This window comes from Nuphar pumila, chromosome 7, assembly GCF_984573655.1.
Source record: "Nuphar pumila chromosome 7, dmNupPumi1.hap1.1, whole genome shotgun sequence".
NCBI classification, from domain to species: domain Eukaryota; kingdom Viridiplantae; phylum Streptophyta; class Magnoliopsida; order Nymphaeales; family Nymphaeaceae; genus Nuphar; species Nuphar pumila.
In genome coordinates, this window is record NC_143255.1 from 9,630,993 (window position 1) to 9,648,325 (window position 17,333).

Here is a 17,333-nt window from a genome sequence, read left to right on the forward strand (position 1 = left end):
GGTGACATTCCCAAGTCGCTCCTACCAGATGAGTGGAGCCTTTGTGGTTGGTAGGAGCTGTCAGTGCACGTCTCGGTGGGACATTGCAGGTTCAAACCCCAGTGGTAAGCTGAATAATAACAGGTGGGGGTCTGCCTAACCCCAGCTTGCCTTTCCAAAAAAAGAGTATATTGATGTGTTGTTTTTGTACATGCAGTAGAAATTTGGAAACATGGGAATTCCTGACATTTGGTGGCATCCAAACAGCTCTCGATCATAAAACTAACTTGTGCTTTTTGGCTCCATTATTGGTAGAATCATTCTCCTTGCTTATCGTCAAATCTCCATCCTTTTTTCCCCTAATTCTCCACAAAAAAAGGTTCTGGATAGACAACACTACTATACCACATCTCACAAAGGGCCCGGAGGACACAATGCCATAAACAGCTGCTGTGATTGGTAACTCATGATGGATACAGTGCAACAAGTTGCTCAAACAGGTTAAGGTTTTATTAGGGCTAAGCCTCCTGGGGATTCATATGCACTTGGTTTTGCAAATATCGTGTACATTTTGAAAATATCATGATTTATCACTTTATTTTCAAAATCATATTCGGAAAAGAGTGCAATATTTCAGAAATATCAGCTATTTTGAAAATCATGTTTTTGTTTGCAACTTTACATATATTACTTACATAATTTTCATATATTGATATTTTCTCAATATTTTCCAAGTTTTTCATCACTGAAAAATTACAAAGAACAAGATTTGTGGAATTGAGAATGATTGCATTTGCAAAGTATGTGAAGTACTTTTTTCTATTATCTTATCTTTGAAATTAAGAATTTCTTTGTGTATGGATTTGTGAACTTAAGGGGAGTTGGAATATGATTCAATCAAAAGACTCCTGTCCCCCTGTTATTGATGGAAGAATTTTTATGTGATTGGATCCCGACTCCACCATTATTCCACAATCCAAACGCACCCCCCAGAAAGGAAAAGGAAAATACCTTTGCCTTTCAACAAAGGTGCTTCTTGGTGTAGGCATACTAAAAGCTCTCTCTCTCTCTCTCTCTCTCTCTCTCTCGCTCTCTCTCGCTCTCTCTCTCTCACACACACACACACAGGGTTGCCTCCATTTCCTTTGTCCGACTTAATCTCTAAATCCCCAACTGGCTTAGCCTTGACAGAATCTGACCTCGTTTACCAATTTGTAGCAAATGCATTCACCATGGGATTCCCAACAAATAACTAAGAAATGCAGCCAAGGTAATCTCTCTCTCTCTGTCTGTCAAATCTCTTTTAAAAAAAGAAATAACAATCCATTTTGTTGAGCTACCCTTGGAACAATAAGTAATTGTGCAAAACAAACTTGACCATATCTTTAACCCCTTCTTTAAAATATCAATCAAACCCAGCAAAATCAGTCGTGGATGATGTGAAGGCCCAAGTGAGATCTTAATCACCACCTTGTGTTGGGACGTTGCAAGTTTGAATCCCAATGGTATCGTTGTATAACTGGTAGGGGGGTCTGCCTAACCCCAGCTTGCCTTTCCATCCAACAAATTAATAGTTTCTTATGTTTTCCAAAAAAAAAATGGAGATTTTAATCAGAACTCTGCCAACCCCAAGTTTGGTATGAAATTTCACCACCATACATAGGGCTGGTAAACAAGCCGGAACACATTGTGTTCGGGCTCAGCTCATTTAGAATGGAACCGAGCTCGGACTTGTGTTTAGTTGAGCTGAACACCCAAGCTCAAGACAGAGTTAGATGAGCCGATCCTGAGCCGGCTCATGTAAAAAAATTAATACACCGTTAAGCTAAGTTTAGAAAGGTGGGAATCAAACCAAGGAACCTCTGCCTTACCTGCCATACACACTAACCACTCAAAACACACTTTTTGAGATAAAATTAAGGTGCACTTATACTTTATATATCCTTGCTTTACGAGCTTATACAAGTCAAGCTGAGCTGAACATCCTGTGTTCATGTATACTTAACGACCAGCTCGTGGCTCGACTCGGTATCTATATGACCCAATCACAAGCGAAAATCCAACGAGCTGAACGGAGTCGAGCCAAGCTGCTTGGTTTATTTACCAGCCCCAACCCTACATGGATCCATATACTAATTAATTGAACTCTTTTGGTCCAAGTAAAATAGTAAATCAGACCTCTTTCATTATTACAAAACCAATAATTGCAAATATAGATCTTAAAATAGAATCCGAATATATATGGCCTGTATGGTCAGACTCTCCTTGGATTTGGACACGGATTTGGATGAAAATTTTATGTTGGATCTATTTTTGGTCCAGATAAAATAGGATCCTTTTGAATGCTTCACATCTAAAATACAAGTGCCATTGGATCTGTTTTGGGCTCAGTTTTCAATTCAGATAAACTACTAAAAATTTGGATTTGGATTTGGGTTTGAATCAATCATGATCCAGTGATTCAGCCTGTATTTGATCTGGTTTTGTACTATTCCACCTGTTAGGACAGCATTGAGTGCCTTGGCTTTATAATTCAAAATATTGAACCACCAATCATAATCCCACTGAATATATAAAAAGGATGGCCCAACTCCAGAATCTAAAAAGTGGGTGAAAAAATACATGTATGCAGATCTTACTTTTGTTACAAAGAGATGTCAACCCTCTGTCACCATTCTTTGCATATATACTCCATTTCAGTAGGCACTGGGGGCTTGGCCTGTAGTTTTATGTCGTCAGATATAACCCAATCCTGACCCGTATCAGATTCGGTAGAGTCAAGGTTTAGTTAACTATCCGGGTCAGACCTGTGAAACCCGCTTATCATATGAGGCCAGGGAGGTTTATGAAGTTTTATGCCAAACTCAGATCTGACTTGAGTTCTGACAAAGATCCTTATTTTTTCAATGTAACAAACATAAAAATATTGTTTTATGGGTATGGGTTGAGTGTGATTTATGTAATCCTTATGAACCAGGTAGGATTTTTCTTATGGAAGATGCGGTCAGACCAGGGTTAGGATTTGGTACCAGCACCTCTTAGTCTGATACGGGTCTGAACCTACCCAATTCTGACAGAGGTCCGATCCATTGACTCCCCTAGTACAAAGCATGTGCCATGCTTTATACTGGGTGCCTACATGGATCGTGTCCTACGAGGCTTAGATCCGACTTCTTTCCTTTTAACAATGCATTGGATCCCATTGGACAAGTGCACATCTAACGTGATAAATATTGTTGATATCTTCTAGCTCAAAAAAAAATACTGATATCTTGAAAATATCTGCAAAATGATGTTTTAGGTGTTGTTTTCAACGGCCAAAGTATCATTGTTTTTTGAAAATATTGAGTCTTTTAAACAAAAATGGTCTCATTTTGTTGAGATATTTATGACTATATCGGCATAATATCGTTAAGTTTTTTCTTTCCCCTTATAATTTTTGTTTAGCCAATAAAAATACAAGAAAAAAAGAGAGTTAAAATATCATGGCATTTTCATGGTAGATAAGTTACCACTTAAAACGATTGTCACCATGGTTTAACGTCTAGAATCTTGAGAAGTTGAAAATTTCAATGTTTCTCACGTTTCTATCAGAAAAATATCTGCAAAAACAAATATATCACAATTAGAAAAATATATTTCTAAGAAGAGAAAATGAAAATATGTAGAGTAAAATTGCCTGTTTTTTTCACAAAAAATACCTGACAAAAATACAAGTATCGTGATAACTGTTTTTTCACAAAAAATACCTGACAAAAACACAAATATCGTGATAAAATAATTATATTTGCAGTATCATGATATTTTGTTATTTAAGATGGTGACCTAAAATATCACGTTTTTCATGATATTTTTCAAAAATAACAAGTATCTCTATAAACAAGTGTAATCCTAGGTCCTACATCCCAAAGTAGGACCTATCAAGGCATGGACCATTTCCGGACCCTATAGAAAGGTCCAGTCAGAACTAGGCTATTGAGGCTTGACATGTAGAATCATGAATGCACGGCGAACCAAAAGCCCCAACAAGCAGCAAGCATAAAGGTAACGTAGACATACTTTATGGTAGAGCTGGGTCCCACATATTCCTACTGTGTGATTCTTATGTCGACATTGGTTCTTCACTGCATACCACATATGATGATATTTAAAGAGAATTGTTCAGCATGAGGCTTAGCCCATCCCTTCTCATACCTCCTCATACCCAAAGGCACACACACCAAGTATGGGACCGTGGTTCCATACTTGCAAGCTTCTCTTTCTCTTGTTTGTGTTGTTCCCTCCTAATGCTTTTGCACAAGAGCAAGATGGCATTTCATGTAGTTCGTCAATCGAGTCTGGGTGCAGGGACCCACATGCAGCCCTCGAGCTCAAGATAGCAAGCATGGCTGCAATCCTAGTTGCAGGTGCAATTGGAGTGTGTCTACCCATTATAGGGAATTCAGTCCGGGCGATCCACCCGGAGAGCGATATGTTCTTCATGATCAAGGCATTCGCTGCCGGAGTTATTCTCGGTGTAGGATGCATACATATTCTTCCATCCGCTTTCAGTAGCCTCGGATCGCCATGTTTGAAGGGGAAGTCATGGACTGAATTCCCTTTTGCCGGGCTCATTTTCATGATGTCCATTGTGGGTACACTCATGGTTGACACACTTGCCACGGGTTATTTTAAGGGGTCTGAACTAAGCAAGGCTAGGCCAGTTGGGGATGAAGACATGGAAGGAAACAAGGCGTCGAGCCATTATGTGCATGCTCATACACATGCTAGCCATGGCCATGCACATGGCTCTGCCATGGAATCACATGATGATTCATCGCAGCTCGTTCGACATCGTGTTATATCTCAGGCATGAAGCATCTTTTCATGATTTTTTTTTTCATTTTACCTAAATTTATGTGTGTGTGTGTGTGTGTGTTGATAATATTTGGTCATGTCCGCACCAAAGGCTTTCAATGATGTCTGCAGTTGCTACTTACGTAGGTAGTAAATTGATTTCTTACATATCACAGGGCACACAACACCTTATAATTATTCTCATGACCCAAAGCTCCAAATGTCCTGAGATGAAGGGATATTTCAATTTTCAAGTTTCAAGTTTCAACCTAAGGAGTGTTCTCCATGCACAGGCCAATGCATAAGGATAAGTTTTCCTAGTTGGGTGATCAGGGGATACTAGTGGAGTTCTACCCCAAGGGCACCAACTCAAGGCATAGTCAACATTGGGGGAATGAAAACCTACCCAATAGAAAAACCTCCCAAACCTACCCAATAAGAAACATTTATCGGATTTTCCGTGTTTTTTTTTTAATTCTGACCTTAGCTTGTTTTTATAGGAATAAGTTTTTGGAGTGTTCGATTCTGATGCATGAATATGCTTTTATAAGGTTTCAAAAATCAACGGCCTACAATTTCATAATCTTTTGAGGCTCTCCATCCAAAATGCATGATCCAAGTATTGATTTCTAGTAAATCAGTCATGTTGAACACATCTCTAAGGTCAGAATTTCGGAAAAACACTGAAAATATGATAAATGTTTCTTATTGGGTAGGTTTTCATTTTCCATCAACATTGCCCCTCTATGCGAAAAACACAAAGGCCCACAAGGGCTCTGTGCATCTGGTAGGGCCGGGGGTGACTTGTGAATATCACCAAGTTTATGGGATGTCACAAGTTCGAAACCCACAGGTGGCATCCCTTGTCACAAGGTCACAGCTGGGTCTATTCCCTCGTGGACAGGGGAGTCCTCAAGGGTTTTACCAACAGGAGGTTAGCCAATGTGCCGTCGGTGATAGGGAGGGTTTTTTCCTTGGACTATCCCAAAAAAAAGCCTTAAAGTCAAATAAGATAGCTGGATGGTTAGGTCACACTATCGTAACCGATGTGTTTCAGCTCAAATCACAAAGGGTTATTCTCAGTTTGCCTACTAAACGAGAGGTGCCACTTCAACTGGAATCATGACATCACATATAGCATGACATTAGCCTACCTCTGCTTTATCTATCTGATCACACTTGTTCTACAATCTCATTATCATTATATTGTTTCTGAATAGATCCTAAAACTAGATAATGACATATTTGTAAGACAGTAAACAAAAATCAGAGTTATCATATAAAGAGTTTTCACTTTGAAGTTTGAACCAGCATAGTGCTTGAAATCAAATACATGACAGCGGAAGCATTTTGCAGTCACGCCATGAAATGTTGAAAGAGTGATACGTGAACTTATTGGAAGGAATATTTGCAGGTCTTGGAGTTGGGAATTGTTGTTCATTCAGTGATCATTGGGACTTCTTTGGGAACATCTGCAAGCCCATGCGTAATTAGGCCGCTAATGGCGGCATTAAGTTTCCATCAATTTTTTGAAGGTGTGGGACTCAGCGGATGTATATTGCAGGCAAGTGATATTCAAAACTCTTTCTCAATCTAAATTTATATCAGTATGGTCTTGGCTTTCCTTTTCTCTTTTGAAAAAACAAAGGGTCTTTGGTGGCTAAGGTATATATTGGAACTGATCAACAGGCCAAGTTCAAGGATGGAGCAACAGCTATAATGGCCATATTTTTCTCCCTTACAACCCCCATAGGTATAGGAATAGGAACAAGCATTTCATCTGTGTATGAAGGAAACAGACCAACTGCACTGCTTGTTGAAGGGGTTCTCAACTCTGCATCTGCTGGCATTCTCATTTATATGGCTCTAGTTGACCTATTGGCTGCTGACATCATGCACCCAAGGATGCAAAGCAGTGGGAAGCTTCAACTCCTGACCAACTTCTTCCTCCTCCTTGGTGTGGCCTTGATGTCAATCTTGGCAAAGTGGGCCTAAAAGCACTGATCACAAGGACCATGGAAGCCATGCATAACTACCAGTTCGCTCCAAGGCCCCACTACCTGAAAAATATTGAAAAAACCCACCAGTTAGCTAATATTACTTTCAAAGTTTTAGAAGCAAACACTTGCTTTCAAGCCGATTCGGTGAAACACAATAAAGATGTTGACAGTCATTCCACAAGATCTTTTGTACATATTGGTACTGTTCTTCATTGTCTTTCATCTGGTTCTATGTCACAGGGACACGCCATTTTAGCTGTGTTTCACCCCTGGTGTGGTGACACAACCAGACACGCTATGACACACTGATATGGACACGATATTTGAGAATTTTAAAATAATTGGGATATTTTCAAAAACACACCTAAAGTATTGACATTAATAAAAAAAACTAAGTTTTGGATACTTATAAAAATGTACTTAAATAATTCGGTGGTTACTTCCATCTAGTTTGCCGCTAAATATGACCCAAAATATTTTACCATTTTATGCTCAAGTTAATGAATTTAGTGGACACCCATAATCTGTTATTTGCTTAAAATAAGAACTATTAGGTTTTATGTTGATGGAATATATAGGATTGGAAAACATTAAGTATACTGTATCTTAGCAAACAACCAACGGGGTTCATTTTCTTCTGTATTTCTTATTGCTCAAGGGAAACCCGTGGCAGTCACCACGGTGTCATTTTGTTTTTTTACCAAAAACCCGTTCTCTTGAGTTTCTTCAAACACAGGTTCAGAAAGAACTAGTTCTGCAACAGGGTCTAAAAGTCGTTCTTGTGGTTCCGAATTCAACACAAACCAGCAAATGCCACGAATTGGATTGGACATATATAAACCAATAGTAATGGATGTAACAATACTGCTTAATAAAAGTTGGGTTTTGCGTTTTTTCACCAAGTATGTCGAACCATAATAGAAAAGGTTACAGTTATTTTTTAAGTGTACAGACATTTTCATGTTTCTTTTTGCCATGGCATATCATTTTCACCAAGGGTTTAAGAATCCATTTGCTTGAATTTCAAAGTGAGGTAAATCCTTTAAATCAAGAAGAAAATGCAAAACGAGGGTGGACTTGTTGGGGATTTAAAAAAAAGGTGGCTTTGAAGAAGAAGACCAACATCTGCCAATGTAGAGAGAGAGAGAGAGAGAGAGAGAGAGAGAGAGATTTCTTGATACATGTTATGGTTTGGAGAGAAGTTTTACTGGTTGCAATAGGGATGGAGGGAGGCAAAGGCGTAGCTAGGGAGGGGGGCAGGACTGGGCTGTAGCCCAGTCCTGCCTACCGAAACAGTTAATTTTTTTTTTAAAAGCCCAGTCCTAGCCCAGCCCTGACTGCAGCAAATAGTTTGATTCGTCCATATGAAATAGATTTTTATTAATAATTGTAGCCATTTTTTATTTTATCTCAAAAAAAAAAAAACGGGGGCGCTGCCCCCGAACCCCCGACTATCACACAAAAATTTTTTTTTTTTTGCTATACCCCTGTTTGCCCCCCCCCCCCTCCCCTCACATGAATCCTAGCTATGCCACTGGCTGTTGCACAACTATTTGGTAAAAGGCTAGGGTAAGTTTAATGAACGAAAGTGGAAAGGCCAAGAAAGAGGAAAGCAAAAGGGGAAGGAGAGTTTTAAGGGAAAATTAGTAAATTTATAATCTTATGTCAACTTAATTTGGTGACAGCCTAGGTTAAATAGACAAAAACTTGTTTTTGATTAACACTGCAAAAATTTAGGTGTATTTTTTAAATTATCGAAAACCTAGGTGTGTTTTTTATTAATGTCAATACTTTAGGTGTGTTTCTAAAAATTTCCCTAATTTTATTTCTTTTTAATAATATTTCAATTAAATGAATTTTAAACATTAAAATATCTAATTAATAGTTTTTATTAATTAAAAAGGTGTATTTTTTAAATTATCGAAACCTAGGTGTGTTTTTTATTAATGTCATTACTTTAGGTGTGTTTCTAAAAATTTCCCTAATTATATTTATTTTTAATAATATTTCAATTAAATGAGTTTTAAACATTAAAATATCTAAATAATAGTTTTTTATTAATTAAAAATTTCAGAAAAAACCATGTCCTATTTTTGAAAAAAAATTCAAACATTCAAGTTGATCCCACACTGCATGTCGGGTCATACCTGTATCAACATCCTAACAAGAGGCAAGTAAGTAACAAATACAAAGGACAATATGCATCTCATTTAGTACTATCTTCAAACTTGCATGAAGTCAAGATTGCTACTAGTAACTTTTTTCGATTGGCAACTTGTAAATAAAGTTAGTAATCATGAACAGGCACTTTTCACAGTGAAAAAATAATTTTATGGTAAACCTAATAAGTATCATGCAACACTGATGAAAATACAAACACGGGGCTTAGAAGCATTTACTTGTGTAGAGAAAGGAAGCGGTTCATGTAAAAAAATACTTAGTTCTACTGACATCATCACTAAACCAATTTGCTGACAACAGTGAAGTTTCTCTAGCAATATATAGAGAGAAATGTTGTAGTTAAGACCCATTTTTATTAAGCCCCAAGTTAGGTTCCAGCAAAACACATGGTTGCATGTGTTTTTTGTCGAATGTGAATCTTTGGATGTGTTCGTCATTATTTATTTACCATTAAATCAAATCAATTTACCAAAAAAATATAAACTTTTATAGTCAAGTTTTGGTATAATATGATGGGCTGTTACTTTTTCACCCTTATAAAAAACAATATGTACATAAAGAATACCTAAACCAATGCATGTTCTTTACTGTGTAAACTATGAAACACATCTATTGGTTTAGATAAAGTAAAAATCACCTGCAACAGCATTTTTTGCCTGGACTTGACTTGGGGCTTAACAACGAGTCTTGACTAGAACATTATACTAACACACACACAAACGTTGAACACATTTCTAACAAAGATTGGCAATGTTGTAGCCATAAAAATCGAAATAGAAAACAAGATTTAACTGTCTTACAGGCCCCAATCTTTTTTCCTCATTATGATCATGTAACTTGCATGAATAAATCAGATCAGGGTCAGGATCAAATAAGCAATAGGTTCAGAATCAGGTCAGCCTCAATGCATTATATATATAGATAAGACTCTGTAGAGGGTGTGCATACAGTATCAATGAGTTAAAACTAACAATATCCTATCACTCATATTCTTTTAAGTGAATCTAACCTTATAGATATGATCTACATGGTCTGTTCAATGGGGATCAACTTTTGAATCACCAAAATCCGGTGTGTGTATAAGTTGTTTTTCATGACTTAAAAAAAAGGTTTGTTTTTTGTTAGAAAAACATAATCCAAAGGTCGATCTCTAACAAATTAACTATGATGCACATCAGAACTTGCACGGATGAGTTTCAACTCATTGATACCGAATGCACATTCACACAAAAGACATATATATATATATATATATATATATATATATATATATATATAGAGAGAGAGAGAGAGAGAGAGAGAGAGAGAGAACTGAATATATTAGGCCCCATTTCTCATTCTGCCCCATAGGTTTTAAGTGTTCTATGATAGATCTGAACTGTTAGATGTGTTTAGCATGTATATATCGATTAATGTGTTCCTTAGGCCCCCTTTTTCCTTAGGTCTCATTAGCCCCCTTTAAAAATCATAGTTTTAAGTTTTTTTTTCTCACGTCTAACACCGTAGAAGTGATCTATAGGTTTTGTTTAGTGGAAACTGGCTTTTGGATCGCCAGAATCTGACCTGTATACAGGTTTTTCCAGTGATCCAAAATCAATGGCTATGAAGGTACTGTTTTTTCCCGGCTTATAAAAATGTTTTTTCGATGAAACCTAACGAAAAAGGAGGCCTAAGGAACACATTACACACACACTCTCTCTCTCTCTGTCTCTCTCTCTCTCTCACACACACACACACACACATATATATAATGCGCTCGTTAGGCGCGTTCAAAAATAAGAGTTTTTTGTTTCTTTTCTCACATGTTACACCATAGATGTGAACTATATGCTTTGTTTAGAGGGAACCAGCTTTTGGAACATCGGAATCTGACATGTATACAGGTTTTCTGGTGATCCAAAATCAATGGCTACGAAGACATCAAGTTTTTCTGGCTCATAAAAAAATATTTTTTCGTCAAAAAAACATGATTCAAGAGTCAATTCCCACTAAATCGAGCATGCTAAACACATTTAACAGTTCAGATCTATCATAAAACACTTAAAACTATGGGGTCAAACGGGTCAGAACGAGAAAAGTGGGCCTAATATATATATATATATATATATATATATATATATATATATATAGAGAGAGAGAGAGAGAGAGAGAGAGAGAGAGAGAGAGGTGAAACCGCTGCACAGTGCAACCACTTTTAAAATTCATTTTTAAAGGTATTTTTTGGAAAATCTAACCATACAAATGTGATCTCCATTATCAAAACCCTAAGAACTGTCTCTTATAATAATTTTTTTGATGTATATATAGGACTTTAAAATATAGAAAACTTCAAAATTTTCAAAGGCAGTAGTAAACGATGTAATAAATCAGCAAAACACTTACAGTTCAAAGGCAGTAGTAACAAAGAAAAAGGTGGAAGACAAAACAAAAAGAAAAAAAGAACCAGTAAAGAGAAGAAAAACAACTAAAGAAGGGATTACAAAAAGCAGGAAAAGAAGAATAAGAACAAAAGAAGAATAAGAATAAAAGGGAAGGAAAAGAAGAACAAGAAAAAATAAAAGATAGGAGGATTGATGATTTGATCGAGGCCTACCTCTGCTCCACAAAAATTGGCCTCGGTACACATGCCCTGCAATAAAGAAATCAAACAAAAGAAGGGAAAGAAAGGTTGCAACCAAAGGTAAGGCCTAAGAGGATCAGAATTGCACAACCCGTCATCAACTAATATATATATATATATATATATATATATATATATATATATATATATATATATATATAGAGAGAGAGAGAGAGAGAGAGAGAGAGAGAGAGAGAGAGGTATAATCCAACATGAAAGACCAAAATGCCCAAGTACAACCCAACTCATTAGACACATTCTTAACAATGAGGCACCAGCTAATTAGCTTGCAAAGATCAAGTTTAATCAGCACAAAGCAACTTAAGTAGGAGTACTAATCTGTGGCTTGTTAGGATTATTACAATACTGAAATAGAACATCTATTCACATGTATGCAGATAAATCACAAAGCTGGTGTCTCTAACCGCGAACCTGAATCTTATAAATTAATGTCCATGGAAGAATTAATGACCTGGGTCATAAATTACAAAGTTGTCAACAACAATGAATTTCAGTTGTAAGCTTTTAAAAGAACAGAGATCCTAATTGTTCTGAGAATGATCCAAGAAAACATTGGGATCTATCATAACAAAATGCTTATATAGTTGCATAGTTGCACATTTTGCTCTCAAAGTTTTTTTTTGATAGGCAAGCTGCGGTTAGGCAGACCCCTACCAGATATCTATTAAGCCCCATGTGGCAGAGGGATTCGAACCTAGGCCTTCAGCTTGGCACAGGACCCCGCTTACCACACTGTAACTTTTGCTCTCAAAGTTACAATAGTGTCATCTGATACATGAATGATCCATAGGCTTTTAGAGTTTATATATGCAGAGGCTTTTCTAACACATTCAAATTAATGTGATTGAGCTGCTAAATATATTAAAAATCCTTCAAGTTTAGAACATATATTTCATTAGATATCTTGAAGAATTGCTAAACCAAAAAATGATGAAAAACAAGGAACGCATATTCAAGCTTGAAATGGCTAAAGATCATTGTTATCTGGATTACACAGCCACGGTGCTAATGCAATAATCACCATGTCATAGGCTGCTCTTTAAGGCATGTCACATGAATGCTCATGTGCGTGTATATATTTATTTATTTATTTAGAATTTCCAGAAAAAGTTAGCTAATGTTTTTTGTTGCCTGAATTACAGTTGCCAAAACAGGAAAAAAGTAATGCAGCGAGATATAAGCTAGTACTAACATAATAAATGAAATGTGAAGTCTTATAATGAGGGAGTAAAAGTGATCAAGATCTCTCAGGAAACAAAGTGCTAAGAGCATCAAAGATAAAAAAAAAATGCACATATCTGTTTAAGAAGTTCTCCATCTAAGAAAACCTATGCAATATGTCGAGCCATCAAAGTAACATCTATAAAAAAGGTCTCTTAGGCATAAGGCTTATTACTTTCACTTACGAGAGAAATTTCACCAAATTTGAATTCAGGGAGACGCATTTTCCTTGAACATTTCTGTAAACAAGTCTGTCCAGTTAGCCGCAAAAATGCTCTTGCCTTCTCTTTCTTTTGTGTTGGCATTCCATTTCTTTCATAAGATTTTTTTCCAACAACCAAAATGGTGGTAAAGTGCATTTTCCGAAAGACACATGAAATGCTAACTTCATGTTTCCTACCAAGGAAGGTTTCCTTCCCTCATGAGAGGTTGCCAACCAAAACAGTTTGTTTGCACAGCAAATTGTATTTTTGAATTGCAGATATTGTAAGAGGTAGACGTATATTTGTTTAGACAGATACACGCAGCACATTTCCAGCAGGGCTAGGTTTCTAGTTCAAGTTCATTCCTTATAGTGACATAGAGACAATCCTCTAGATCAAAAGACCTACACAAAGAACCAGAAAGTTCATATGCCAGACTATCAGCCCATTCAGAAGAATTGCTACCATAAAAATAAGAACAGGGCCTTCCAGTAAGCAATGCCATAGATGAAAGACCAAGGAAAAGTAGGACCCTTTAACCATTAACTCAACAGCCATATGTTGATTTCAACCAGTATGAAAAACCGTTTCGAGTTTAAGAAAAACAAGAAGCCAGAAGTCACTCTGAAAATTAATTGTACATATAATGAACAAACATCTACTGGTTGAGATTATGTTGGTGATATAATCCAAGGAGAATCTTATCATATATCAGCAAAGAAATCTATCACGATTGAACAAATTTTATTTTCATAACATATTATTTCATACATGACAAGGTTCAGGGATGCTGCTTCAGTGATCCTCATTGAGTCCTGACAAAGAATGACATTTTGATCACAACAGGCCTGTAGTGAGAACAAAGCATGCTCCAGAAAGTCCCTTCATCCTCAACAATCTACAGAAAAGAAATTCATGGCAAATATGAATATAGAAACTTACCATCTACAAAAAACAAAAATACAAAACATATGCATCTGTGTGAAACAGAACAAAATTTAGAATAGAAAGCTTTGCATCATAACGTAAGACTGGAGACCATGCAAACAGAATAACAGCATTGTGCTTAGAGGTTGACAGATTATAGAATAATAAGCACTGAACTAACAGAAGAACAATTATATATTCTTTAAGGCTTATTACTATAAACTGCCAAAGGAAATACTAGACATCATAATTGGTCCATCTTTATAATGCCTTACTGCAAGGAACCCAGGAAGTTGCTGATCCAGTTGGCTGTCTTAAAAATGTTTGGCAACTTCAGTGGTTTATCCATTTTTCATTTCAAAAAAATTCGTACATGACTTGTCATAGTTAAGTGAAAAAAACAAGTTAAAGCAAATAACTTAAAATGGTCCACTACCAGCACCAAGTGTGCAGCATTATTTGTCATTGGTACAGAGAAGATTTTGAGTTGAGAAATGATAAGAAATGTGCAGACATGTCTGTGACAGAATGATTGCATAGTAAATAAAGAAAAAGAACAGATATAATCCACGGCACCTATCATAAGCCCAAAGCGGGTTGGGAATTGGTGAGGTCCAGACTCCAGGTGAGATCAGATCAGAAAAAGTTGCCAAACATCAGCAAGCATATTATGGGCTAAACAATTTGAAAAATGGACTTACCTAGGCTCAATGGATCTGACATGAATTGAGGCCAAAAATGCTAAATTAAATAATGATTTGGGGCCGATGTCACATAGGTGCAGGTGCGGATGCGGCACTTAAAAAAAACTTGGGTGCGGGTGTGCAGGGTGTGGGAGTGTATATATATATATATATATATATATATATATATATATATATATATATATATATATATATATATATATATATATATATATATATATATATAAATTTTTTTTATCAGTTTTAAGTTAACACTACGTGTATTTGTGTGCATTTTATGTATTTATATATATATAATATAGATAAAATGGACTTGATTAGGGTTAACTGAATCTACTTTTGGATAGAAATGGACCTCAGTGTGGTTGACTTCACCTAACACAAAGGAAGCTGTATCCAAATATCGCACCCGCCTGGGTGGCAGGTGTGACGCGGGTGCAGTGCCATGTTAGAAGAATTCATGTGACATAGTTTGGGGCACAATTTCACTAAGCTCCTTCCATCAGTTGCATTGCTGCCGAAAAGGACAATTAGATAAAAATACTATTGCAGTGCATGCTCATGTCATCTCTTTTATGGCATGTTCTTTTTTAACTCCATTATTCCTGTGTTTTAAAACTATACATTGTTAGCTTCTAACTCCATAGGAAAAGTCTCCATTCTGAATCAACCAGTGCCAATGTACCTATGATTCCATACCCAAGAGTAATCAGGGCCTATACTCCTAGGACTATATTATGTCAAACTTCTGTGCCAACATGTGATAAAGAGCATACAGTACTATCTAGGCTTCAGCCTCTTGATGCTTTGTCCTCCATTATTATTAGGTTATAAGACATGTATCGAATCTATTAGAAAATTCAACTTCCATTATCTGTGTTTCTCAACAGTGCGTTTCTCATTCACAATAACAATCTCATCTACAATGCTTTAGGCATCAGAATTTTTATTTCTCCAGCAAAATATCTTGCGTGTTTAGTAATAAAGAAGACGAAAAAAGAGGAAGAAGGAACAGCTACAAATGGATTTTGTATTTGCCAAAGAAAGCCCCCAAAACTCTCTCCATCAGGGATACTTTTCTTATCATTATATAATCATGAGTAATGACCTCCATGGGTATTCTACAATAACATCCTTGATAAATAACATGATTTACGATTTTATATATATATATATATGACAACTAAAAAATGCAATTAAATACATTTACAAAACAGACAACGTACTATACTTAGACGTTACTGATTTACTTGCTTTCTCAATCCACATAGAAGCTCAAGGTAATATGTTGACATCAATGGTCACTATAGAGCAATGTCAAAAGTGGACCGCATCATGCAACTGTTCATACACACCATTCATTATCCTTCCCAGGATGCTTAACAGGTTCTCCTGTTCTATTGTCATATAACCTTGCTCAATCTCTACCTAAGGACACAACACATTCCAATAGTGATTAATCTTTAGTGAATGCACTTTAATAGTTTGATTTTGATATTAACTTGGGCATTACTGAATATGTTTTTTTTTCTAGTATTTTATCGAAACTCATGCATGTCACAGTACAAGACATGCTATACCAGAACTTCCTAACTTTGGCAAAGGAAAATGCAATTTCTCATACAGAATTCACCTGCTTAAAACTCTCAGAACATGAAAACGATTGCCATTGCTGTGAAGAGGCAACATAGAAAGCAAGCAACTGCTCAGTTCTACTGGGAACCTGCAAAATGAACAGCGAAACCAACGAAACAATCGAGAGAAGAGAAGGTTTGAGAGATACCAACATGGTAAAATCTGCAGAAAGAACAGGAACGTGGTGGTGAAGATGGGATTACCTGAAGGAGATGGGGTTTGTGTTGGCCTCTGAGAGACGAAAAAAGGCCAGCGGGCGGCCTTTTGTGGGGAATGGGGGTGAGAGGAGCTTCTCCAGCTAGAAGGCTTTGGTCAGATCGGTGGGTGCACGAAAGATGGTCTTTGCACACGCTGCTGCCCTCAACATGGCTGTTGCTGGTTTTGCCCTGTTGGCTACTGCTTCTGCTAGCCTTTGTAGAGAGAGAGAGAGAGAGGCAGAGGAAATAGAAAATATAAATTTTCCGTTATCACTCATTTATATCATTTGGGGTCGGTACCGTATATTACGAAGAAATATGCTTGCCCCCTTACAGATTGAGAAATTTCCATTTAAGGGTTTTTGTTCATAATTCCAAAATTAAGCTACACATTTCTGAATTTCTTAAAATGAACCTATGTTTTTTCTGAGAACTGTCAACCAAGGACCTCATCTCGTGTTAAATTATGAGTCAAATGTCAATTGTAACTTTTACCGGAGATGACGCAGATGGTACTCACTTTTAGCACCATTTATTGTTTTGGCCGGGCCTAGAAATATATGTCAAACATGACCAATTTACTATTCAAAATATGTCATGGATGACCACTTGATATTTTTCTTTCGTTGATAGCAGGGGTGGGCAAAGGGCCGTGCAGCCCATAGGCTAAGCCGACCTGACCTGCCATGAGCCTGGTTTGGACCAAGGTTTTAGAACCAGGCCCCGTTAAGTATCAGGCTGAAACTTGGTCAGGCCAGGCCTGACTCGATCAGCATGAGTTATTTATTACTTTTTAATAATATAAAAAA

General features: G+C 36.8%; 1 protein-coding gene across 1 annotated transcript; it reads left to right on the top strand.

The window, feature by feature from the left end:
* The first annotated feature begins 4,169 nt into the window (after positions 1–4,169).
* LOC149831079 (zinc transporter 5-like) lies at positions 4,170–6,883 on the top strand. The gene is made up of 3 exons (XM_090011965.1): positions 4,170–4,828; positions 6,230–6,379; positions 6,505–6,883. Exons 1-3 carry the CDS (start codon positions 4,205–4,207, stop codon positions 6,808–6,810), a joined length of 1,080 nt encoding a protein of 359 aa, XP_089868091.1. The 5' UTR covers positions 4,170–4,204; the 3' UTR covers positions 6,811–6,883.
* Positions 6,884–17,333: the final 10,450 nt, after the last annotated feature.

What these genes read in the sequence shown, in the direction of transcription:
- LOC149831079 (XM_090011965.1), top strand. Translation starts at nt 4,205, where the DNA reads ATGGGACCGTGGTTCCATACTTGCAAGCTTCTCTTTCTCTTGTTTGTG. An exon ending in GACATCGTGTTATATCTCAG is followed by an intron (nt 4,829 to 6,229) that starts GCATGAAGCATC and finishes GAATATTTGCAG; the next exon opens with GTCTTGGAGTTGGGAATTGT. An exon ending in TCAGCGGATGTATATTGCAG is followed by an intron (nt 6,380 to 6,504) that starts GCAAGTGATATT and finishes ACTGATCAACAG; the next exon opens with GCCAAGTTCAAGGATGGAGC.